The sequence below is a fragment of the Heteronotia binoei genome, chromosome 19 (genome assembly GCF_032191835.1).
Source record: "Heteronotia binoei isolate CCM8104 ecotype False Entrance Well chromosome 19, APGP_CSIRO_Hbin_v1, whole genome shotgun sequence".
Taxonomy (NCBI): domain Eukaryota; kingdom Metazoa; phylum Chordata; class Lepidosauria; order Squamata; family Gekkonidae; genus Heteronotia; species Heteronotia binoei.
In genome coordinates this window covers 40,425,217-40,451,081 of record NC_083241.1, presented here as the reverse complement: position 1 = coordinate 40,451,081, position 25,865 = coordinate 40,425,217, and the positions used below count along the sequence as shown (strand labels likewise).

Sequence of the window (25,865 nt, the reverse complement as noted above, 5' to 3'; positions counted from 1 at the left end):
TTGAAAATTGCCCGCTAAAGATATCTGAAGCTTTGCCCCCCAACCAGTCAACAGCTTCAGAGTCCCATCCTGCTTTGTGCTGCGTACCCATGGGGAGAGGGATTAGAGAGCCAGTTTGGTGTAGTGGTTAAGTGCGTGGACTCTTATCTGGGAGATCCAGGTTTGGTTCCCCACTCCTCCACTTGCAACTGCTGGAATGGCCTTGGGTCAGCCATAGCTCTCGCAGATGTTGTCCTTGAAAGGGCAGCTGCTGTGAGAGCCCTCTCAGCCCCACCCACCTCACAGGGTGTTTGTTGTGGGGGGAAAAGGTAAAGGAGATTGTGACCGCTCTGAGATTTGCACTCCTCCACTTGTTGTGAGAGCCCTCTCAGCTCCACCCACCTCACAGGATGTTTGTTGTGGGGGGAAAAAGGTAAAGGAGATTGTGACAGCTCTGAGACTTAGACTCCTCCACTTGCTGTGAGAGCCCTCTCAGCCCCACCCACCTCACAGGGTGTCTGTTGTGGGGGAAAAAGGTAAAGGAGATTGTGACCGCTCTGAGACTGAGTGGAGAGCGGAATGTAAATCCAATGTCTTCTTCTGTTCTCCGTTTTATCCTCATAACAACTCTGTGAGGTAGGTTAAGAACATAAGAGAAGCCATGTTGGATCAGGCCAACGGCCCCTCCAGTTCAACGCTCTGTGTCACACAGTGGCTAAAAAACCCAAGTGCCCTCAGGAGGTCCATCAGTGGGGCCAGGACACTAGAAGCCCTCCCACTGTGCCCCCCAAGCACCAAGAATACAGAGCATCACTTGCCCGAGACATAAGAACATAAGAGAAGCCATGTTGGATCAGGCCAGTGGCCCTTGCAGTCCAACACTCTGTGTCACATAAGAACATAAGAGAAGCCCTGTTGGATCAGGCCAGTGGCCCTTGCAGTCCAACACTCTGTGTCACATAAGAACATAAGAGAAGCCCTGTTGGATCAGACCAGTGGCCCTTGCAGTCCAACACTCTGTGTCACATAAGAACATAAGAGAAGCCATGTTGGATCAGGCCAGTGGCCCATCCAGTCCAACACTCTGTGTCACACAGGAGCCAAAAAACTCAGGTGCCATCAGGAGGTCCACCAGTGGGGCCAGGACACCAGAAGCCCTCCCACTGTTGCCCCTACCCCCAAGCACCAAGAATACAGAGCATCACTTGCCCCAGACAGAGAGTTCCATCTATACCCTGTGGCTAATAGCCACTGATGGAGCTCTGCTCCAGATGCTTATCCAATCCCCTTTTGAAGGTTAGGCCGAGAGAGAGCAACTGGCCCAAGGTCACCAAGTGAGCTTCCACGGCCCGAGTAGGAATTCAAACCAAGCCTTCCAGATACTGGTCCGACAGTCTCACCCACTCTCCTGCACTGACTCTCACGTTGCATCGCAGGGTTCTTGCGGCTGTTGGTTAAGCAGGCGATGAGAAGCTGGCGTAGACGCTCAATGACGGCGTTTCCCCTTTCCTTTCCCAATCTCGCGCAGCTTCGACGACATCCTGTGCCTGGCCGACTCCTCGTCCCTTTCCGACGTCGCCCTGGATGGCAACCCGGTCGCCCAGGAGACATGGTACAAGCCCACCCTCCTCCATCATATGATGCAGCTGCGGCAGCTGGACATGAAGAAGATCACGGTAAGGGAAACGCCTCCTCGGATGCCGTTCGACACATGATAAACCTTCTCCCAAGGAGAAGCAAAGCGTTTTGTTCAGTTCTGTGCCGTTCTTTGACTCTTGAGAGCCAGTTTGGTGTAGCGGTGAAGTGTGCAGACTCTTATCTGGGAGAACCGGTTTGGATTCCCCACTCCTCCACTTGCAGCTGCTGGAATGGCCTTGGGTCAGCCAAGGCTCTAAGTGTGCAGACTCTTATCTGGGAAAACCAGGTTTGATTCCCCGCTCGTCCACTTGCACCTGCTGGAATGGCCTTGGGTCAGCCATAGCTCTAGCAGAGCTGTCCTTGAAAGGGCAACTGCTGTGAGAGCCCTCTCAGCCCCACCCCCTCACAGGGTGTCTGTTGTGGGAGAGGAAGGGGAAGGAGATTGTAGGCCACTCTGAGACTCTGTCCTTGAAAGGGCAGCTTTTGGGACAGCTCTCTCAGCCCCACCTGCTTCTCAGGGTGTCTGTTGTGGGGGAGGAAGGGGAAGGAGATTGTAGTCCGCTCTGAGACTCTTTCCTTGAAAGGGCAGCTTCTGGGAGAGCTCTCTCAGCCCCACCCACCTCACAGGGTGTCTGTTGTGGGGGAGGAAGGGGAAGGAGATTGTAGTCTGCTCTGAGACTCTGTCCTTGAAAGGGCAGCTTCTGGGAGAGCTCTCTCAGCCCCACCCCCCGCACAGGTGTCTGTTGTGGGGAAGGAAGGGAAAGGAGATTGTAGGCTGCTCTGAGAGTCTGTCCTTGAAAGGGCAGCTTCTGGGAGAGCCCTCTCAGCCCCACCCCCCGCACAGGTGTCTGTTGTGGGGAAGGAAGGGAAAGGAGATTGTAGGCTGCTCTGAGACTCTGTCCTTTAAAGGGCAGCTTCTGGGAGAGTTCTCTCAGCCCCACCCCCCGCACAGGTGTCTGTTGTGGGGAAGGAAGGGAAAGGAGATTGTAGGCTGCTCTGAGACTCTGTCCTTGAAAGGGCAGCTTCTGGGAGAGCCCTCTCAGCCCCACCGCCCGCACAGGTGTCTGTTGTGGGGAAGGAAGGGAAAGGAGATTGTAGGCTGCTCTGAGACTCTGTCCTTGAAAGGGCAGCTTCTGGGAGAGCTCTCTCAGCCCCACCCCCCGCACAGGTGTCTGTTGTGGGGAAGGAAGGGAAAGGAGATTGTAGGCTGCTCTGAGAGTCTGTCCTTGAAAGGGCAGCTTCTGGGAGAGCCCTCTCAGCCCCACCCCCCGCACAGGTGTCTGTTGTGGGGAAGGAAGGGAAAGGAGATTGTAGGCTGCTCTGAGAGTCTGTCCTTGAAAGGGCAGCTTCTGGGAGAGCCCTCTCAGCCCCACCCCCCGCACAGGTGTCTGTTGTGGGGAAGGAAGGGAAAGGGGATTGTAGGCTGCTCTGAGAGTCTGTCCTTGAAAGGGCAGCTTCTGGGAGAGCTCTCTCAGCCCCACCCCCCGCACAGGTGTCTGTTGTGGGGGAGGAAGGGAAAGGAGATTGTAGGCTGCTCTGAGAGTCTGTCCTTGAAAGGGCAGCTTCTGGGAGAGCCCTCTCAGCCCCACCCACCTCACAGGGTGTCTGTTGTGGGGGAGGAAGTGAAATGAGATTGTGAGCCGATCTGAGGTTCGGAGTGAAGGGCAGGATATAAATCCAGTATCTTCATCGTCTTCTTTTTGGGATTTGCATCGTGGCTATTAATTAGGACGGCAGCAGTTTTCTGGGGACAGAAGCCCCAGCACCTTTTATCTCCTTGAGTATCGTGACAACCCCAGGATGTGAAGTGAGAACTGAACAGTTAGAAAAAGAAGATGATACTGGATTTATATCCCGACCTATACTCTGAATCTCAGAGTGGCTCACAATCTTCTCTACCTTCCCCCACCCCTACAACAGACACCCTGTGAGGTGGGTGGGGCTGGAGAGGGCTCTCACAGCAGCCGCCCTTTCAAGGACAACCTCTGCCAGAGCTATGGCTGACCCAAGGCCATCCCAGCAGGTGCAAGTGGAGGAGTGGGGGATCAAGCCTGGTTCTCCCAGATAACAGTCCACGCACTTCACCACTACACCAAACTGGCTCTCTTCCAAACTGGAAGAAGACATTGGATTTATACCCCGCCCTTCTCTCTGAATCAGAGACTCAAAGCCGTTTACAATCTCCTATATGTTCTCCCTCCACAACAGACACCCTGTGAAGTGGGTGGGGCTGAGAGGGCTCTCCCAGAAGCCTCCCTTTGAAGGACAACTCCTCCCAGAGCTATGGCTGACCCAAGGCCATTCCAGCAGCTGCAAGTGAAGGAGTGGGGAATCAAACCCGGTTCTCCCAGATGAGAGTCCACGCACTTCACCACGACACCAAACTGGCTCTCCAGGGGAGTTGCAGATATCTGTTTCTTCAGCAGTGGCTCCCTTTTGATAAAGGGAGAGGGTTTTCAGAGGGGTAACCCTGTTGGTCTGCAGTAGAAGAGCCTAGATTCGCACCCAGTAGCACCTTAGGGACCAAGAAGGCTTTTGGGGGTATGAGCTTTTTGAGAATTAGAGCTCCCTTTGTCAGGTGCTCTTAGAGAATCATAGAGCTGGAAGGGACCTGCAGGCCATCTAGTCCAACCCCCTGCACAATGCAGGAAACTCACAAATACCTCGCCCCACACCCACCCAGTGACCTCTGCAGGCTCCATGCCCAGAAGATGGCATAAACAGACCAATCTTTGGGACCCATTGCCAAATTGGCCTGGAGAAAAATTGCTGCCTGACCTCAGAACGGTGAACAGCATTTCCCTGGGTATGTCAAGAAAGTTTCAGAGGGTAGGTAGTTCTTTTGGTCTGCAGTGGAAGAGCCGAATTCGAGTCCTGGAGCACCTTCGAGGCCGAGAATATTTTCGAGACGCGAGCTTTCGAGAGTCAAAGCAGCCTTCCGTCAAATATCAGTGGATTTCCACTCCACGCGGCTGAACGTTGTGACTCCCACGGAGGTAGAATCAGAGGGCAGCCACATCCGTCCACAGTAGAATAGCCAGAATCGAATCCGGGAGCTCCTTAGAGACCAACAAAGTTTTCAGGGTATGATTCTCGGAAGTCAGCGCTCCCTTTATGAGATACTCCTGTAGGTCTTGTTGGCCTCTAAGGTGCTGCCAGACTGAAATCTAAAGGAGGGGGAGGAAATCTTACAAGGCAATTTGCGCTGTGGTGTAGGGAAACCACTGGTTGTAAGACACGCCCCCCCCCCCCCGGGGTCAGAAGTCCCATTAGGGATGTCCAGTCTGTTTTGAATGTTCTTACCCTGTAGTTCAGAAGGTTGGGCCAGAATACACACACACACACATACTGTGGCTAATAGCCACTGATGGACCTCTGCTCCATATTTTTATCCAATCCCCTCTTGAAACTGGCTATGCTTGTAGCCGCCACCACCTCCTGTGGCAGTGAATTTCACATATTAATCACCCTTTGGGTGAAGAAAGCAGTTGTGATGACAACCCTCATCTACGGCTCCGAATCGTGGGTTTTATACCGTCATCACCTGCGACTCCTCGAGCGCTTTCATCAGCGCTGCCTTCGCACCATCCTCAACATCCACTGGAGTGACTTTGTGACCAACACTGAAGTTCTCAAGCGGGTGGAGGTTACAAGCATCGAGGCACTGCTGTTGAAGACGCAGCTGCGCTGGGCAGGGCATATTTCTAGGATGGAAAACCACCGCCTTCCCAAGATTGCCCTGTATGGCGAACTCTCCAGCGGCCATCGAAATAGAGAGGCACCAAAGAAGAGGTACAAGGACTCCTTGAAGAAATCCCTTGGCACCTGTCGCATCAACCAGCACCAGTGGTCTGACCTAGCCTCAGATCGCAAAGCATGGAGGCACACCATCCACCAGGCTGTCTCTTCTTTTGAGAATGCACGCATAGCTGGTCTTGAGGACAAAAGGAGATTGAGGAAGAATCGCACTGCTACAGCACCAACCCCAAATCAGACTTTTCCCTGCAGCCACTGTGGCCGGACCTGCCTGTCCTGCATTGGTCTTGTCAGCCACCAGCGAGCCTGCAGCAGACGTGGACTATTGCACCCTTCTTAAATCTTTGTTCGCGAAGCCAAGCCGAGAGAGAGAGGGTGAAGAAGGACTTCCTTTTATCCATTTTCATTGAATGCCCATGAGTTCTTGTATTGTGAGAAAGGGAGAAAAGTACTTCTCTCCCCTCTCCATCCCATGCATAACCTTGTAAACCTCTATCATGTCACCCCACATTCAACGTTTCTCCAAGCTAAAGAGCCCCAAGCGTTTTAACCTTTCTTCATAGGGAAAGTGTTCCAGCCCTTTAATCATTCTAGTTGCCCTTTTCTGCACTTTTTCCAATGCTAGAATATCTTTTTTGAGGTGCAGCAACCAGAATTGCACACAGTATTCCAAATGAGACCGCACCTTCGATTTATACAGGGGCATGATGATACTGGTTGATTTGTTTTCAATTCCCTTCTTAATAATTCCCAGCATGGTGTTGGCCTTTTTTATTGCAATCGCACACTGTCTTGACATTTTCTGTTACTGTTGTTGTTATGGCAATAAAAGTTCTGTGACTGTGAATTTACACCGAAAGAGTTTCCGGCTCAACATTAGGAAGAACTTCCAGACAGTTATAGTGGTTCCTCAGTGGAGCAGGCTTCCTCAGGAGTTGGTGGGATCTCCTTTGGAGTTTTTAAAGCAGAGGCTAGATGGCCATCTGACAGCTACACTGATTCTGTGAGTTAGGCAGATCATGAGAAGGAGAGCAGGACGGAATGCATCATGGCCCCTTCATGCGCACCCAGGGAAATGCCAATCGCCGCTTTGGGGTCAGGCAGCAATTCTTCTCAGGCTAGTTTGGCCAGGGGTCCTGGCGGTTTTTTGCCATCTTCTGCGCATGGAACGCGTGTGGGTCACCGGCAACGTTCCCTCTAAGTTGTGGAGTCTTATGAGCAACAATTCTACTTTGTGAGCCCTTGGCATTCGAGTGGTGAGCTCCCGCCTAAATTAGCGTGCTCTGCGCGCCCTCCTTCCTGAGCTAAGGCAAAAAGGTGTCAGCCGGAGGTTAAAAACCTGCAAGCTGGCTCAGCTGAGAGGGAACACTGGTCAGCAGATACGTGTGTGTGCGTGTTTGTGTGGGGGGGAGGTATTTGCGGATCTTCTGCATTGTGCAGGAGGGTTTGACTAGATGACCGTAGGGGTCCCTTCCAACTCTGGGATTGTATGATTCACAGCTGTCGTCCAGCATACCTCTTTCTGCTGATCCGAGCAGCACCAGCGATCAAATGCATGCCCGCGTCATCCACCGGGGGGAGCCAACGTCACGATAGAATGCCAGATGTAGTCTTAGATCCTCTCCTTACCCCTCCAGTTCTCATACACATGATTAAAGGCGGCTGCAGGGCCTGATGAAAGATATCCGTCAACAGGAGGGGAAACGAGAGAAAGAGAGAGAGAGAGAGAGACCCCGCGGTTGCTCTTTCTCATGAGAACACCTGTGTGCTCCTGGCTTCCAGAGTTCACAGTTTTAAGATATCAATGAACGTGGCATTGAGAGCAGCTCTTTCAAGGGTTCAGAAGCAGACACCGGCCCCCGAGGTATGGATCTCTGTAGGATCCATTCAGAAGGAGGCACCTCTGACCCTATCAGCAGAATGTGATTCTCTAAACACCTCCCCACCCCGACACCGAGCCCTCTTGCGCTATTAGCCCTTTGATATCTCACTCTGTTGTTCTTGGGTGCAACTCAAATGTGTTTAAAGACCAAAAGCGTTCCTCTCTTGGGTCTGTCTTCACCATTCGGCTTCCCCCTTTTTTGTGCCATCTCCGGTTCTTGTGTGTTTCTCGTACAGCTGGGATTCCTTTTCCTCAGGGTTGTTGAAGCTGTGTAAACCAGGTAACTGAGGAAGGGCATGCAGACCAAAAGTCTGAAGTCTAGCAACCCTTAGTTCTGCGCAAGCGTTTTGTCAGTAGAGCTTTTTGATGTTTTTTTTTAACCAGTAACTGCTGTTGCTCTAGAGTGCAATGAATTTACAATGCTCTGTCAGTTCCTTTGAATTTGCGGTTTTCGTTTTTCAAAGGGTTGCCAGCCCTTTTTGTTGTGGAGATGTAAAGGGACATATGCAGTTTTTTTGTCCACGTCGCCTTGAGATGTCAGAGAATAGAAGCTGGCGCCTTCTAGCATGCAAAACATGCGTTTGACTTCTGTGCTTTCATTCCTGGGTTGGGTTCCATGGAGCCATTCTGCTCATGAGGCTTTCTTTTTGTGCAGAAAGCTGTCCTCTGAAGAAGCCTTTGCATACCGGGAATTATTAATTATTTTATTATTAACTTTAAATTTTATTAAATCTGACTTGGAACTGAGTGGGTCACTTGGGGAAAGTCACTTCTCTGTTCTCCGTTTCACAAAATGGAGAAAATTAAGACCTGAATATCTCAGTTGCCTCTGTCGGTGCAAAAACTGGGTTCTGTTCTCCCGAAAGCGTTCTATTAATAAAAAAATGCTAACACTTTCAGAAGCCTTCTAATAAACGTTCAAGAGGGACAGGAATAAATCGAAATTAGCCTAGTAGCCTCGCTTGATAAAATATTTATGTTGGAGAACCTCCTTAAACGTTGGATTCCATAGCAAACGATGCTTTGTTCCGTGCAACAACAACAAAAAATTGTGTTCTAAAAATACAGCCCTGGAAGAGCAGTTGGACTTTCGCAAACAGGATTCTGCAGTGAGCCCAATGGAGAGGTCTTTCAGCTATGCCTGGGCTTCATCAGACAAAAAAGGACATGGCAGAGCTGGAAAAAGTGAAGAGGGCAACTGGGATGATTTAGGACTGGAGCACCTTCCCTAGGAGGAAACGTTGACTGCAGGGTGACATGGTAGCGGTTTACAAGATTATGCACGGGATGGAGAAAGTAGAGAAAGAAGTCCTTTTCTCCCTTTCTCACAATACAAGAACTCGTGGGCATTCGATGAAATTGCTGAGCGGGTAGAACGGATACAAGGGTTAGAACGGATACAAGGAAGTCCTTCTTCACTGCCACAGGAGGTGGCGGCGGCTACAAGCATAGCCAGCTTTAAGAGGGAATTGGATAAAAACATGGAGCAGAGGTCCATCAGTGACTATTAGCCACAGTGTGTGTGTGTGTGTGTGTGTGTGTATATATATATATATATTTACACACACACACACACATGTATTGGCCACTGTGTGACACAGAGTGTTGGACTGGATGGGCCATTGGCCTGATCCAACATGGCTTCTCTTATGTTCTTCTGTGACACAGTGTTGGACTGGATGGGCCATTGGCCTGATCCAACATGGCTTCTCTTTTGTTCTTCTGTGACACAGTGTTGGACTGGATGGGCCATTGGCCTGATCCAACATGGCTTCTCTTATGTTCTTCTGTGACACAGTGTTGGACTGGATGGGCCATTGGCCTGATCCAACATGGCTTCTCTTTTGTTCTTCTGTGACACAGTGTTGGACTGGATGGGCCATTGGCCTGATCCAACATGGCTTCTCTTATGTGACACAGAGTGTTGGACTGGATGGGCCATTGGCCTGATCCAACATGACTTCTCTTATGTTCTTATGTGACACAGTGTTGGACTGGATGGGCCACTGGCCTGATGCAACATGGCTTCTCTTATGTTCTTATGTGACACAGTGTTGGACTGGATAGGCCATTGGCCTGATGCAACATGGCTTCTCTTATGTTCTTATGTGACACAGAGTGTTGGACTGGATGGGCCATTGGCCTGATCCAACATGGCTTCTCTTATGTTCTTATGTGACACAGTGTTGGACTGGATGGGCCATTGGCCTGATCCAACATGGCTTCTCTTATGTTCTTCTGTGACAAGGAGTGTTGGCCTGGATGGGCCATTGGCCTGATCCAACATGGCTTCTCTTATGTGACACAGAGTGTTGGACTGGATGGGCCATTGGCCTGATCCAACATGGCTTCTCTTATGTGACACAGAGTGTTGGACTGGATGGGCCATTGGCCTGATCCAACATGGCTTCTCTTCTGTTCTTAAAGGCTGAAGAGTCCAGGGCTTTTCTGATTAGAAAAGAGCTGCCTCGACTCAAGCTCAGGGGTGGCCAAAGTTTCTTCATGTAAGAGCCACACAGAATAAACAGATGTTTGAGAGCTGCAAGAGAGGAAGGCAGGCAGGCAAATGGATGGGGGAGTGAAGGAGAGGTGGAAAGAAAGCAACTCAAAATGCATTCTTCAGGCTGCTGGCCAATGGGGGTGGTGAGGCCTTTGAGAGCCATACATTATGCATGAAAGAGCCACGTGTGGCTCCTGAGCCACAGTTTGGCCACCCCTGCTCCAGCTGTTCTACTGCAGGTCAACACAGCTCCCCTCTGAAACGTATCTCCGGAAAGTAGACCATAATAACCTTATAGAATACTTCTTTGACAGTTCTCAGAAAGGTACTCCATCGGGTGAACAGCACCGGTCATGTTCTGGTGGCGTGGAGCACTTCGAAACCCTGTGGCTGGCCCCAAAGTGTACATCTGTCCCTTTGAAGTTCCCTGGATGGGAACAATCTTGTCCACCGTTCTGAACTCTTATGGGAAAGGGCAGGCGGAACCCGAAGTAATAAATTGTCATTTTTGGTCCTTCCCATACTTTTTTTTTTCACCATTAGTTTTTGCTAGTGCCGGTTCACGCTGGAAATCAGTGTTCCCTCTAAGCTGAGCAAGCGTGAGCCAGTTTGGTGTGGAGAGCCAGTTTGGTGTAGTGGTGAAGTGTGCGGACTCTTATCTGGGAAAACCGGGTTTGATTCCCCACTCCTCCACTTGCAGCTGCTGGAATGGCCTTGGGTCAGCCATAGCTCTGGCAGAGGTTGTCCTTGAAAGGGCAGCTGCTGTGAGAGCCCTCTCCACCCCCACCCACCTCACAGGGTGTTTGTTGTGGGGGGGGGGAGGAAGGTATTGTGAGCCGCTCTGAGATTCTTCGGAGTGGAGGGCGGGATATAAATCCAATATCTTCTTCTTCTTCCTCCACTTGCAGCTGCTGGAATGGCCTTGGGTAAGCCATAGCTCTGGCAGAGGTTGTCCTTGAAAGGGCAGCTGCTGTGAGAGCCCTCTCAGCCCCACCCACCTCACAGGGTGTCTGTTGTGGGGGGAGAAGATATATGAGATTGTGAGCCACTCTGAGTCTCCAATTCAGAGAGAAGGGGGGTATAAATCTACAGTCTTCTACTTCAGAACTCTCTCAGCCCCACCCACCTCACAGGGTGTCTGTTGTGGAGGGAGAAGACATAGGAGATTGTAAGCCGCTCTGAGGCTCTGATTCAGGGAGAAGGGCAGGGTATAAATCTGCAATTCTTCTTCTTCTTCTCTCAGATTTTTAGCCTCTGGCTCACATATTTTTGTCTTAGCTTAGGGAAATGGCCCCCGAGCAAACTAATTTATGCAGTAGCCACTTGCTTGCTCACAACTTTAATGCCAATGACAAAGTCGAATTTTCGCTCCAAGACTCCACAGCTCAGAGGGAGCCTTGGCTGGAACCTGTCAGAACTTCACAGTCAGATTGCGAAAGAGTTTTGGAAGATGATACAACAAGAAATCTCCAAAATTTTGGTTATGACTTTAAGAAAACTGCAGAGACTTTTTTGCTTGGATTACAATTAGAAAAATTTCCAAAGGAAGGCAGGACTTTAATTTGGTATTTGCTCTCAGCTGCTAGGACATTGTATGGAATGGAAACAGGAAAAAAATACCAGAGAAATGGGATTGGATTGTGAAAGTTTTATCGTGGAGTGAGATGGACAAATTAACTAAAACTTTAAGGGACTATGATTTAGATATATTCAAAAAGGAGTGGAAGAAATTTAAAGGATATATGGAGAAAGAGTGGAATGTAAAAAGACATTGGGCAATTTTTTAGTATTAATGAGAAAAGAAAAGTATTGAACTTTGATTGGTTAGTGGTACCTTATAATTGAATTTAAATTTATAACTTTGGGGAAGTCAAATATTGGAGGGAGGGGGGGTTGAAATATCATATGGGTTAGTATAGAAAAGAGACGATTAAATATTGTAACCATATGTTATTAATAAATTGTTAAAACACAAGAACTTCACAGTCGGATGTGCCTTTTCTTTTTGTCTTAGGAAGAAGAACGGCGCATGGCCTCTGTCGCGTTACGAAAGGAGGAAGAGAAGAGGCGCGAAAGCCACAAGCAGGCCTTACTGAAGGTACCAAATGGGGGAGGGGGGTTAAGGGCAGATGTAGCAAACCGTTCTCTGATATAAGATTTGGAGGAAGGTTTGCTGAGATTGGATATATACCCCACTTTTCAATCCGAAAGAGTCTCAGTACAGCTCACAATCTCCTATATCTTCTCCCCCCACAACAGACGCCCCGTGAAGTGAGTGGGGCTGAGAGAGCTCTCGCAACAGCTGCCCTTTCAAGGACAACTCTGCGAGAGCTATGGCTGACCCAAGGCCATTCCAGCAGGCGCAAGTGGAGGAGTGGGGAATCCAACCCCGTTCTCCCAGATAAGAATCTGCACACTTAGAGCTATGGCTGACCCAAGGCCATTCCAGCAGCTGCAAGTGGAGGAGTGGGGAATCCAACCCGGGTCTCCCAGATAAGAGTCTGCATGCTTAGAGCTATGGCTGACCCAAGGCCATTCCAGCAGCTGCAAGTGGAGGAGTGGGGAATCCAACCCGGTTCTCCCAGATAAGAGTCTGCACGCTTAGAGCTACGGCTGACCCAAGGCCATTCCAGCAGCTGCAAGTGGAGGAGTGGGGAATCCAATCCGGTTCTCTCAGATAAAAGTCTGCACACTTAACCGCTACACCAAATGGCTCTCTGGGCTACCCAGCCCAGGTCAAACAGACAGATGTTGCTGCAATTTATGCTGTTGCCCCTTACTTTGCCTTTTTTTCCCCCTTCAAATCTTCCTCTCCCTTTTTCTTAGTTTTTAGATTTCAACTCGCTGTAAAATGCAGTCTCTGACTCAGTCTCCCTCTCCTTTTTGTGTGGTTACAGGAAAAGAAACGCTTAACAATTAGCAATATCGCCCGCCAGTGGGAGAGCCAGCAGACTCGCCTTGCCCTTCTGTCCTCCAATCAAGAGAACAGTGCAGATGATGACTCCTGCCAGGACAACCGAAGCGATGGGTACACTTTGTCTGAAGAAACCAGGTACGGGGGTTGCGGGGCCCTCTCGAGCCAGGCCCCGGAGGGGGCACAGCCGCAGTACTCAGCTGTCAACTGCTCGGCTCTCAGCTGCCTCCTCCAGAGGCTTTCCTCACTGAACCCTGAACTTGGATGCTGTGCTTCAAAGCAGATCTCTATTGTGTAGCAGCAGCCTTTGGGTACTCTGAGCGTTTGGTGTAGTGGTTAAATGCACGGACTCTTCTCCGGGAGAACCGGGTTTGATTCTCCACTACTCCGCCTGCACCTACTGGAGTGACCTTGGGTCAGGCACAATCTCTTGCGGAGCTGTTCCTCTCAAGAGCAGTTTCTGTCAGAGCTCTCTCAGCCCCACCTACCTCACAGGGTGTCTGTTGTGGGGAGGGGAAGGGAAAGGAGGTTGCAAGCTGTACTCCTTCGGGTAGTGAAGGGCGGGGAATAAACCCAGTCTCTTCTTGTTCACTCACCTCACCCCCCCCCCCATTTCCCAGGAAACCACTTTTTAAATTTTAAGATAAATAATTGGCGGTGTACTACTTCCACATATGGAGGCTGCATTTAGCCATTATATCGGCCATTTTCTCCGCCATTTGAATGCAAACACTTTTTGCAAATCATTAGGGCTTGTAGAATCTTTCGGGCTCAAGTGCCGTGTTCTACTGGGGAAAGTTTTTCTTCCAGACGTTTCGTTCTCAGCTGCGGAGAACATCCTCAGTGGCTCCAGCCGTCGGATCAGGCGGTAGGATTCCTCCCCGTAGAGGCGTGTTATCAAAGATTTCAGGTTTTCACGGCTGGCATCATCATTAGGGTTTGTAGAATCTTTCGGGCTCAAGTGCCGTGTTCTACTGGGGAAAGTTTTTCTTCCAGACGTTTTTTTTTTTCAATTTTTTTCAAATCTTCTCTCTCCTTTTTTGCTCACTCCCGTCTTCACGGGGGCGTTTAGTTCTCCATGAAGTGAATAAATGCACATGGGGTGTTTTTTGAGCAAATCAGATGGGTAGCTAGCATGACCACGGTTTTGGCGGTGGGGAGGGGTGGCAGGGAGGGGTGGTTGTCGTGCAGCCTGTTTAGTAACCGTCACATCCTCTCACTCGCTTCAACTTTGTCATCCATCATGTTAATTGGGGAGCCTGGGATAGAAGTTCCGCCCGAGGCATTACTCAACTGAACGGCCAAGCTCTTTTATATATATTTTTTAAAATGAGTGGAAGGGATTTGTTTGGGGGGGGGGGTTGGAGACACGGGAGTAGCTTCGTCAACGATATGTCATGGAAAGACAGGTCCTTGCCCCAGGTGTTTTGAGCTCGCGACAAAGGAAGTCGACGTTAGAAACCGAAACTGTGGAAACACACACACACATTCTCCCCCCCCGCCCCCCCCGGCTCCCCACAAAAGAGGTTCAAGGGGAGTTTTAATGCGCTTTGAAGACCTTCCATCGAAGACTTAGGCATAGTAAGCCCATGCCCGGTGCATACTTGAGTACCACAAAAGTTAGCTTTTGTAGTGTGTGTTTATTCTGTCAGCAGCTCTTTTGTGCTGCTTTCTTCTCCTCCCCCTGATTGAGGTCTTGGGCAGTTCTCGAAGAGCTCTCTCAGCCCCACCTACCTCACAGGGTGTCTGTTGTGGGGAGAGGAAGGAACAGAGATTGTAAGCTGCTCTGAGACTCCTTCGGGTGGTGAAAGGGCAGTGTATAAATCTGATCTCCTCCTCCTCTTCTTTTTCTTCTTGTTCTTCTCCTCCTCCTCTCCTCTCCTCTCCTCTCCTCTCCTCTCCTCTCCTCTCCTCTCCTCCTCTTTTTCATCTTTGTCTTCTTCCTCTTCTTCCTTTTCCTCTGCCATTGATCTTTACCGGGCGGCCCCGTGGCGCAGAGCGCTCAAGCAGCAGTACTGCAGTCCTGTGATCTGAACTCTCTGCTCACGACCTGAGTTCTATCCCAGCGAAAGCTGGTTCAGGTAGCCGGCCCAAGGTTGACTCAGCCTTCCATCCTTCTGAGGTCGGTCAAATGAGTCCCCAGCTTGCTGGGGGGAAAGTGTAAAAGGCTGGGGAAGGCAATGACAAACCACCCCGTAAAAAGTCTGCCGTGAAAACATTGTGAAAGCGACGTCACCCCAGAGTCGGAAACGACTGGTGCTTGCACAGGGGACCTTTCCTTTTCCTTGAGTTATGACCTGAGTTCGATCCCAGCGGAAGCTGGTTCAGGTAGCCAGCTCAATGTTGACTCAGCCTTCCATCCTTCCGAGGTCAGTAAAATGAGTCCCCAGCTTGCTGGGGGGATGGGGGGGAAGTGTAGATGACTGGGGAAGGCAATGGCAAACCACCCCGTCAAAAGTCTGCCATGAAAACGTTGTGCAAGCAACGTCACCCCAGAGTCTGAAACGACTGGTGCTTGCACAGGGGACCTTTCCTTTCCATGACCTATAATTGGATTGGGTGACTCCCGCCAATCAGACGGGAGAAAACAAGAGGAGCCTTTTTGGGAGGGTGTCTTTATATTGTGTGGGCGTGCACGCGTACCTGAAAGTCATGATGTCCGCTGGCGACCGACCCCTACTGGGGGCCTGGAGGGTATTCAGGGAGGTGGCTGAATAAAGCCTGCCCCGGCTTCCCGACTGCTGGTATTCCCAGGAAGTCTCCCGTCCAGGCGCTTGCCAGAGTCAGCCCCACTTAGCTTCTGAGATCTGCCGAGACCAGGCTTGCCTGAGCTATACAGATCGGGCGAGAGGAGGATGTTTGTCGATAGTCTCCCTTCCTCACTGGGAACTAGTTTGGTGTCGTGGACAGAGTGGCAGACTAGGATGATCTGTATTCCGATCCCTGCTTCTACCATGGAAGCTCGTTGCGCGATCTCGGGGCCATCAGAAACTCTCAGCCCCGACCTGCCTCGCGGGGTTGTTGTGTGGAAACGGAAGGGAGAACGATGCCCTAAGCCTCTTCGAGTCCCAAAACTGGATATATATAAACAAATGCATCACAAAATGCATCCCGGCTCAAGGCAGAGTAGCCAGCATAAATTGCTTCGGGCAGCACGGATGAGGTGTCTGATAAGCATCACAATAGGACTGGCACTTCAGAAACCTGGAAGCCAAAAAGCGTTCAACGTAGAGTGTCAGTGCAGAAAACGGTACATTCCATGCACTCTACAAACTGAGCTCTTTTGAACTCATCAGTTTGGTGTAGTGGTTAAGTGTGTTATCTGGGAGAACCAGGTTCGATTCCCCACTCCCCCACATGCACCTGCTGGAATGGCCTTGGGTGGGCCATAGCTCTAATCGTGCAGACTCTTATCTGGGAGAACCGGGTTGGATTCCCCACTCCTCCACTTGCAGCTGCTGGAATGGCCTTGGGTCAGCCATACCTCTAAGTGTGCAGAATCTTATCTGGGTGAACCGGGTTGGATTCTCCACTCCTCCACTTGCACCTGCTGGAATGGCCTTGGGTGGGCCATAGCTCTCACAGAGGTTGTCCTTGAAAGGGCAGCTGCTGTGAGAGCTCTTTTAGCCCCACCCACCTCACAGGGTCTCTGTTGTGGGGGGAGATGTAGAAGATTGTAAGCCACTCTGATTCAGAAAGAAGGGCGTGAGGTATAAATCTGCAGTCTTCTTCTTCTTCCTGCGTATTCCCTATGTAGGGAGTTTATTTTGCAGCTTTTAATTTTTGCACTAGAGCTTTAATCCTGGTTTAACTCTGCCCCAATACTGACTTTCTACACTAGAATTAGAGAATCAGAGAAACCAACTTTATGACTCTATGATTCTATGGTTTTAGTGTAGAAAGTCAGTTTGGGGACAGAGTTAAACCTGGATGAAAGCTCTAGTGCGAAGCTGGTCTCTATTGTCTTGTTGTATCTACCTCTTGAACTTTGCCTGTCTGAATCTGATCCTAGGATAATGGTATAGATCAGGGGTGGCCCACGGTAGCTCTCCAGATGTTTTTTGCCTACAACTCCCATCAGCCCCAGCCAGCATGGGGCTGGAGAGCCGGTTTGGTATAGTGGTTAAGTGTGCGGACTCTTATCTGGGAGAACCGGGTTTGATTCCCCACTCCTCCACTTCCACCTGCTAGCATGGCCTTGGGTGAGCCATAGCTCTGGCAGAGGTTGTCCTTGAAAGGGCAGCTGCTGTGAGAGCCCTCTCCAGCCCCACCCACCTCACAGGGTGTCTGTTGTGGGGGAGGGAGGAAAAGGAGATTGTGAGCCGCTCTGAGACTCTTCGGAGTGGAGGGCGGGATATAAATCCAATATCTTCTTCTACCTCACAGGGTGTCTGTTGTGGTGGGGGGAAGGTAAAGGAGATTGTGAGCCGCTCTGAGACTCTTCGGAGTGGAGGGTGGGATATAAATCCAATATCTTCATCTACCTCACAGGGTGTCTGTTGTGGTGGGGGGAAGGTAAAGGAGATTGTGAGCTGCTCTGAGACTCTTTGGAGTGGAGGGCGGGATATAAATCCAATATCTTCATCTACCTCACAGGATGTCTGTTGTGGGAAAGGAAGATAAAGGAGATTGTGAGCCGCTCTGAGACTCTTCGGAGTGGAGGGCGGGATATAAATCCAATATATTCATCTACCTCACAGGGTGTCTGTTGTGGGGGAGGAAGGGAAGGGAGATTGTGAGCCGCTCTGAGACTCTTCGGAGTGGAGGGTGGGATATAAATCCAATATGTTCATCTACCTCACAGGGTGTCTGTTGTGGTGGGGGGAAGGTAAAGGAGATTGTGAGCCGCTCTGAGGCTCTTCGAAGTGGAGGGCGGGATATAAATCCAATATCTTCATCTACCTCACAGGGTGTCTGTTGTGGTGGGGGGAAGGTAAAGGAGATTGTGAGCTGCTCTGAGACTCTTCGGAGTGGAGGGCGGGATATAAATCCAATATCTTCATCTACCTCACAGGGTGTCTGTTGTGGTGGGGGGAAGGTAAAGGAGATTGTGAGCTGCTCTGAGACACTTTGGAGTGGAGGGTGGGATATAAATCCAATATCTTCATCTACCTCACAGGGTGTCTGTTGTGGGGGAGGAAGGTAAAGGAGATTGTGAGCCGCTCTGAGACACTTCGGAGTGGAGGGCGGGATATAAATCCAATATCTTCTACCTCACAGGGTGTCTGTTGTGGGGGAGGAAGATAAAGGGGATTGTGAGCCGCTCTGAGACTCTTCGGAGTGGAGGGCGGGATATAAATCCAATATCTTCATCTACCTCACAGGGTGTCTGTTGTGGTGGGGGGAAGGTAAAGGAGATTGTGAGCCGCTCTGAGACTCTTCGGAGTGGAGGGTGGGATATAAATCCAATATCTTCATCTACCTCACAGGGTGTCTGTTGTGGTGGGGGGAAGGTAAAGGAGATTGTGAGCTGCTCTGAGACTCTTCAGAGTGGAGGGTGGGATATAAATCCAATATCTTCATCTACCTCACAGGGTGTCTTTTGTGGTGGGGGGAAGGTAAAGGAGATTGTGAGCTGCTCTGAGACTCTTCGGAGTGGAGGGCGGGATATAAATCCAATATTTTCATCTACCTCACAGGGTGTTTGTTGTGGGGGAGGAAGATAAAAGAGATTGTGAGCCGCTCTGAGACTCTTCGGAGTGGAGGGCGGGATATAAATCCAATATATTCATCTACCTCACAGGGTGTCTGTTGTGGGGGAGGAAAGGAAAAGAGATTGTTAGCCGCTCTGAGACTCTTCGGAGTGGAGAGTGGGATATAAATCCAATATCTTCATCTACCTCACAGGGTGTCTGTTGTGGTGGGGGGAAGGTAAAGGAGATTGTGAGCTGCCCTGAGACTCTTCGAAGTGGAGGGCGGGATATAAATCCAATATCTTCATCTACCTCACAGGGTGTCTGTTGTGGTGGGGGGAAGGTAAAGGAGATTGTGAGCTGCTCTGAGACTCTTCGGAGTGGAGGGCGGGATATAAATCCAATATCTTCATCTACCTCACAGGGTGTCTGTTGTGGTGGGGGGAAGGTAAAGGAGATTGTGAGCTGCTCTGAGACTCTTTGGAGTGGAGGGCGGGATATAAATCCAATATCTTCATCTACCTCACAGGGTGTCTGTTGTGGGGGAGGAAGATAAAGGAGATTGTGAGCCGCTCTGAGACACTTCGGAGTGGAGGGCGGGATATAAATCCACTATCTTCATCTACCACACAGGGTGTTTGTTGTGGGGGAGGAAGGGAAAGGAGATTGTGAGCCGCTCTGAGACTCTTCGGAGTAGAGGGCGGGATATAAATCCAATATCTTCATCTACCTCACAGGGTGTCTGTTGTGGGGGAGGAAGATAAAGGAGAGCTACCGTGGGCCATTCCTGGTATAGATGTGTTATTATAGGTTTTTGTCTGGGGGAAGGGGGGAAATTTAAGGGTTAAGATTCTGTGAATATTTGACTGCACTTTTACTTCATTTTAAAAAGTTTAATTAGGAAAAAAAAGATAATGAGAAAATGGTACTACGAGAGTAGAAGATGGCGCAGGATAAGAATGCAACTCCAGTCTGGCGTAATCGAAGCGTAATAGATACGTGCATAATGAACCAATTTTAGGATACAAGAGTTTGGAACCCATTAGGCTGTTGATCCTTAGAGTGATCTAAGTTGGCAAGGAGGGAGGCTGGAAGGGAGGGAGAAAACGCAAACTATCCGACTCCAGTTGGCTTAGACAAAGAAAACAAAAAGAGGTCCGAAAGAGGTCTGGCTGACCTCAACAAGGACGGTGGAATGCTCTGCCAGGAGACATCAGGGCCTTGCGGGATCTTTTACAGTTTCGCAGGGCCTGTAAGGCAGAGATGTTCCGCCAAGCCTTTGCATGAGGACAGCGACGGTTGCCGTGCTGGCATCTTTCCCCCCACCCCTGATGTGATCCAATAACTGAATTGTCTGGAACTGTCTGGGGCAGTGATGCTCTGTATTCTTGATGCTTGAGGGGGCAACAGTGGGAGGGCTTCTAGTGTCCTGGCCCCACTGGTGGACCTCCTGATGGTGCCTAGTATTTTGGGCACTGTGTGACACAGAGTGTTGGACTGGCTGGGCCATTGGCCTGATCCAACATGGCTTCTCTTATGTTCTTATGTCTGGGGCAGTGATGCTTTGTATATACATGGTGCTTGAGGGGGGCACAGTGGGAGGGCTTCTAGTGTCCTGGCCCCACTGATGGACCTCCTGATGGCACTTGGTTTTTTGGCCACTGTGTGACACAGAGTGTTGGACTGGATGGGCCATTGGCCTGATCCAACATGGCTTCTCTTATGTTCTTATGTCTGGGGCAGTGATGCTCTGTATTCTTGGTGCTTGAGGGGGGCACAGTGGGAGGGCTTCTAGTATCCTGGCCCCACTGATGGACCTCCTGATGGCACCTGGGTTTTTTTGGCCCACTGTGTGACACAGAATGTTGGGCTGGATGGGCCACTGGGCTCATCCAACATGTCTTCTCTTGTGTTCTTATGTCTGGGGCAGTGATACTCTGTATTCTTGGTGCTTGAGGGGGGCACAGTGGGAGGGCTTCTAGTGTCTTGGCCCCACTGGTGGACCTCCTGATGGCATCTGGGTTGTTGTTGTTTTTTTGCCACTGTGTGACACAGAGTGTTGGACTGGATGGGCCATTGGCCTGATCCAACATGGCTTATCTTATGTTCTTATGTGACACAGAGTGTTGGACTGGATGGGCCATTGGCCTGATCCAACATGGCTTCTCTTATGTTCTTATGTGACACAGAGTGTTGGACTGGATGGGCCATTGGCCTGATCCAACATGGCTTCTCTTATGTTCTTCTGTGACACAAAGTGTTGGACTGGAAGGGCCACTGGCCTGATCCAACATGGCTTCTCTTATGTTCTTATGTGACACAGAGTGTTGGACTGGATGGGCCATTGGCCTGATCCAACATGGCTTATCTTATGTTCTTATGAATAAGAGCACTTTAAAGATGCCATCAGGGTTTTAAATTTCTAATGTAATTGCTTATATATATATATATATATTAATGCAACTGATTTTACTGTTGTACGTCGCCCTGAACGTACAACAGTACGCCCTGGCCAGGATAGGGCGATTTATCAAATATAATAAATAATAATAATAATAATAAAACCTTATTATGACCCTGCAGGAATTCTTTTTTTTAAAAAAAGGTTAAAGTCACCTGTACAAAATGTTGGTTTTTGAAAAGGAATTTGATCACAGTGTAAAAAAAAAAAAAGTTCTCTCTTACGGTAGCGCCTATGAATGCTAGTAGCTTCACCCTTTTTCGAGCCATGAGAATATTAGGATATTTTTCTCCCGTCCACTCAAAGCTGAGTTTCATTCTCTCCCCCCTCCCTCCCCCCCGCTTGTAATGTTTTCTTTTTTCTTACTTCGGGACAGGCTGAAGAAAGTTGAGTTTATTCTTAGTAATTTCCTGATAGCGCCAGTGCTGTGATTCCTTCGCCAAGGCCTTCTGTAATAAAACAGGAAGCGTAAAATAACTTTCCACGTTCTTTCTTGGAAGTTGAAATATTTTTGCTTTTATAGAATACGACACTGGAAGGATTGCTCCGCATTATTCTTCCAAAAAAAGAAAGCAGCAAAAAAAAAAAAAAGGCTACTTTTAATACAAAACAACTCAAGCCGGCTTTACTGATCTAGATTCCCCCTCCTCTCCCAGTGTGTATAACGATATGATTTTGGGTGTTTTCCGTGCAACAAGCTCTCAATTTCTTGCTCTTGCAGTACATTTTGTTCCAGAACAAAGGCTCATGTTGTTGTAGCAAGGAAGACACTGTTGTTTAGAACGTAAGAACATAAGAGAAGCCCTGTTGGATCAGGCCAGTGGCCCATCCAGTCCAACACTCTGTGTCACATAAGAACATAAGAGAAGCCCTGTTGGATCAGGCCAATGGCCCATCCAGTCCAACACTCTGTGTCACATAAGAACATAAGAGAAGCCCTGTTGGATCAGGCCAGTGGCCCATCCAGTCCAACACTCTGTGTCACATAAGAACATAAGAGAAGCCCTGTTGGATCAGGCCAATGGCCCATCCAGTCCAACACTCTGTGTCACATAAGAACATAAGAGAAGCCCTGTTGGATCAGGCCAGTGGCCCATCCAGTCCAACACTCTGTGTCACATAAGAACATAAGAGAAGCCCTGTTGGATCAGGCCAATGGCCCATCCAGTCCAACACTCTGTGTTACATAAGAACATAAGAGAAGCCCTGTTGGATCAGGCCAATGGCCCATCCAGTCCAACACTCTGTGTCACATAAGAACATAAGAGAAGCCCTGTTGGATCAGGCCAATGGCCCATCCAGTCCAACACTCTGTGTCACATAAGAACATAAGAGAAGCCATGTTGGATCAGGCCAGTGGCCCATCCAGTCCAACACTCTGTGTCACATAAGAACATAAGAGAAGCCATGTTGGATCTGGCCAGTGGCCCATGCAGTCCAACACTCTGTGTCACACAGTGGCCAAAAACCAGGGGCCATCAGGAGGTCCATCAGTGGGGCCAGAAGACGAGAAGCCCTCCCACTGTTGCCCCCCCCCCCCCAAACCAAGAAGACAGAGACGATTCCCCACTAGCCTTATGCCGCTCTCATGTTCCTCTTCTCCGCAGACTTCCGTCGGATTTCACACTATCTGCCCTGGGGCTGCAACTCACTTTGCCTTTTCCGTACGCCCTGAGTCCGCTTGCGGAGAGGGCGGGATATAAATGTAAAGTAATAAATAATAATAAATAATACGGCAAATAGAAACTGGTTTTTAGAGGAGCTTGTTTGCTGCGTGGAAGAGGTGGCGCAAGTTGCAGCCCCGGGGCAGACAGTGTGGAATCCAGCTGAGCCCCGCGGAGAAAAGGAGAGTGAGAGGCACAAGGCTAGTGGGGAATCGGTCAGAGAGTATCACTGCCTCAGACAGAGTATTCCCTCTATTCTTCGTGGCTAACAACCACTGATGGACCTCTGCTCCAGATGTTCATCCAATCCCCTCTTGAAGCTGCCTGTGCTGGCAGCCGCCACCACTTCCTGTGGCAGTGAATTCCACATGTTCATCACCCTTTGGATGAAGAAGGACTTCCTTTGATTAATCTCTTCTGGAGCTGGCCCATGTCGGGGGGCTTCCTGTGTTTTCGCCTGCATTCCCATTTCCGAGCCTGTGTTGTATTTCCATAAATCAAAATTATTGGGGTTGTGAAACGAAACCCTTTTTTCCCCCTCCTTTTATATTTGATGGGAGGGAGGGCACAGACGTACAATAGGGTGTTGCTGTCAGCTGGCATTGGTATTTGAGCGGACACCAGGCCCTGAACCTTGGGCAACTTGGCCCGTGAGCTTGGTGCCGGCCAAAGATGTGGGTGACAGAGGAGACACCCAGCCCAGCAAAGAGGGAAGGAGCCGTAGCTCAGGGGTAGAGCATCTGCTTGGCATGCAGAAGGTCCCAGGTTCAATCCTCAGCATCTCCAGTTGAAAGAACCAGAGAGGAGGTGATGGGAAAGACCTCAGCCTGAGACCCTGGAGAGCCATTGCCAGGCTGAGTAGACAAGACTGACCCTAATGACCCAAGGGTCTGATTCAGTAGAAGGCAGCTTCCTGTGTTCATGTATGGTGTGGGAGGGGCCATGGCTCAATTGGTAGAGCATCTGCTTGGCACGCAGAAGGTCCCAAGTTCAATCCCCAGCATCTCCAGTTAAAAGGATCAGGTTGTAGGTGATGGGAAAGACCTTAGCCTGAGACCCTGGAGAACCATTGCCAGGCTGAGTAGACAAGACTGACCCTAATGAACCAAGGGTCTGATTCAGTAGAAGGCAGCTTCCTGTGTTCATGTATGGTGTGGGAGGGGCCGTGGCTCAATTGGTAGAGCATCTGCTTGGCACGCAGAAGGTTCCAAGTTCAATCCCCAGCATCTCCATTTGAAAGGACCAGAGAAGAGGTGATGGGAAAGACCTCCACCTCAGACCCCGGAGAGTGGCTGCCGGGCTGAGTAGACAAGACTGACTTGATGGACCGAGGGTCTGATTCAGCATAAGGCAGCTTCGTGCGAACCTATGAGGGCTTATAAAACCCAAGAGATACGCCTGTCTGTTTGAAAGGCACAATCATTTTTAAAAAAAAATCGGGGGTGGGGGGAGTCAAAGCAACCAGGATTGTTACCGGCGTCGCTGTTTTCCAGTTTTTTGCGGGGATTTTTATATCTCGTACGTGAGGAATTTGAAGATTGTGCCTGTACAGCCAGTCTGGGGGAAAGTAAATTTAATGCACAGCGAATGTTCTCTGGGCGGTGCCTCCGCTGTTTTATGGTTCCAGAAATTGCCCAGTTGACGCTGTTGCCAGTGGAAAAAAAAATTTGGCTCAAAGGATGAATTCTTTCCAGCATAGGCCTTGGCCCATAACTGCTTAGAAGACAAATGAAATTAGGCAACTTGACATATCCCGCCCCTCGCCCCACATTTAAAAAGAAAATTAGATAAAGCTATTGCATGTTAAGCAAGCAAATGAGTTGTAACGCAGTTGTGAGGCGAATGGGAACACCGACGGGCTTAGTGTTCTATACTGCAGTAAAGAACATACCTCTGTTTGCCATCAAGTGGCTGCTGACTTACGGTGACCCTGTAGGGTTTTCGAGGCGAGAGATGTTCAGAGGTGGGTTTGCCGTTGCCTGCCTCTGCGTAGCGACCCTGGACTCCTTTGGTGGGCTCCTTTCCAAGTGCTCCCGGGGCTGACTCTGCTTAGCTTCTGAGATCTGATGAGATCAGGCCAGCCTGGGCCACGCAGGTGGAGGCAAGAGCTGAACAGAGGTGGTTTGCCGTTGCCTGCCTCTGCAGAGCGACCCTGGAGTTCTTTGCTGGTCTCCCATCCCCGTACTCACCAGGGCTGACTCTGCTTAGCTTCTGAGATCTGATGAGATCAGGCCAGCCTGGGCCATGCAGGTGGAGGCAAGAGCTGAACGGAGGTGGTTTGCCGTTGCCTGCCTCTGCAGAGCGACCCTGGAGTTCTTTGCTGGTCTCCCATCCACGTACTCACCAGGGCTGACTCTGCTTAGCTTCTGAGAGCTGATGAGATCAGGCTAGTTTGGGCCATCCGGGTCAAGGCAAGAGCTGAACAGAAGTGGTTGACCATTGCCTGCCTCTGCAGAGCAACCATGGACTTTCTTGTTGGTCACCCGTCCCCGTACTCACCAGGGCTGACTCTGCTTAGCTTCTGAGATCTGATGAGATCAGGCTAGCCTGGGTCATCCGGGTCAAGGCAAGAGCTGAACAGAGGTGGTTGGCCATTGCCTGTCTCTGTGTAGCAACCCTGGACTTTCTTGGTGGTCTCCCATCCACGTACTCACCAGGGCTGACTCTGCTTAGCTCCCAAGGTCTGACGAGATCAGGCTAGCCTGGGCCATTCAGGTGGTTTGCCATTGCCTGCCTCTGCAGAGCAACCCTGGAGTTCTTTGCTGGTCTCCCATTGAAGTGCTAACCAGGGCTTAGCTTTTGAGATCTGATGAGATCAGGCTAGCCTGGGATATCCAGATCAGGGTGGGTATATACATATTTTATTTATTTATTTAGAATATTTTTAGCTGCATTCCTACTTGGAGAGCCAGTTCAGTGTAGTGGTTAAGTGTGCGGACCCTTATCTGGGAGAACTGGGTTTGATTCCCCACTCCTCCACTTGCAGCTGCTGGAATGGCCTTGGGTCAGCCATAGCTCTGGCAGAGGTTGTCCTTGAAAGGGCAGCTGCTGTGAGAGCCCTCTCCAGCCCCACCCACCTCACAGGGTGTCTGTTGTGGGGGAGGGAGATAAAGGAGATTGTGAACCACTCTGAGACTCTGAGTCTCTGCAGTCCTTCTTCCTCCACTTGCAACTGCTGGAATGGCCTTGGGTCAACCATAGGTCTTGCAGGAGTTGTCCTTGAAAGGGCAGCTGCTATGAGAGCCCTCTCAGCCCCACCCACCTCACAGGGTGTCTGTTGTGGGGGAGGGAGATAAAGAAGATTGTGAACCGCTCTGAGTCTCTGATTCAGAGAGAAGGGTGGGGTATAAATCTGCAATCCTTCTTCCTCCACTTGCAACTGCTGGAATGGCCTTGGGTCAGCCATAGCTCTCGCAGGAGTTGTCCTTGAAAGGGCAG

The 25,865-nt window shown here is 50.1% G+C and overlaps 1 protein-coding gene across 1 annotated transcript in view; it reads left to right on the top strand.

Moving 5' to 3' along the window:
- The window catches only part of LOC132587678 (leucine-rich repeat-containing protein 49-like), a 139,284-nt gene that overhangs the window by 37,297 nt on the left and 76,122 nt on the right, over positions 1–25,865 (top strand). Inside the window, exons 10-12 of the mRNA XM_060259995.1 lie at positions 1,508–1,655; positions 11,770–11,853; positions 12,653–12,807. Of these exons, the coding sequence (XP_060115978.1) occupies positions 1,508–1,655; positions 11,770–11,853; positions 12,653–12,807 (387 nt within the window). The remainder of the gene's footprint in view (positions 1–1,507; positions 1,656–11,769; positions 11,854–12,652; positions 12,808–25,865) is intronic.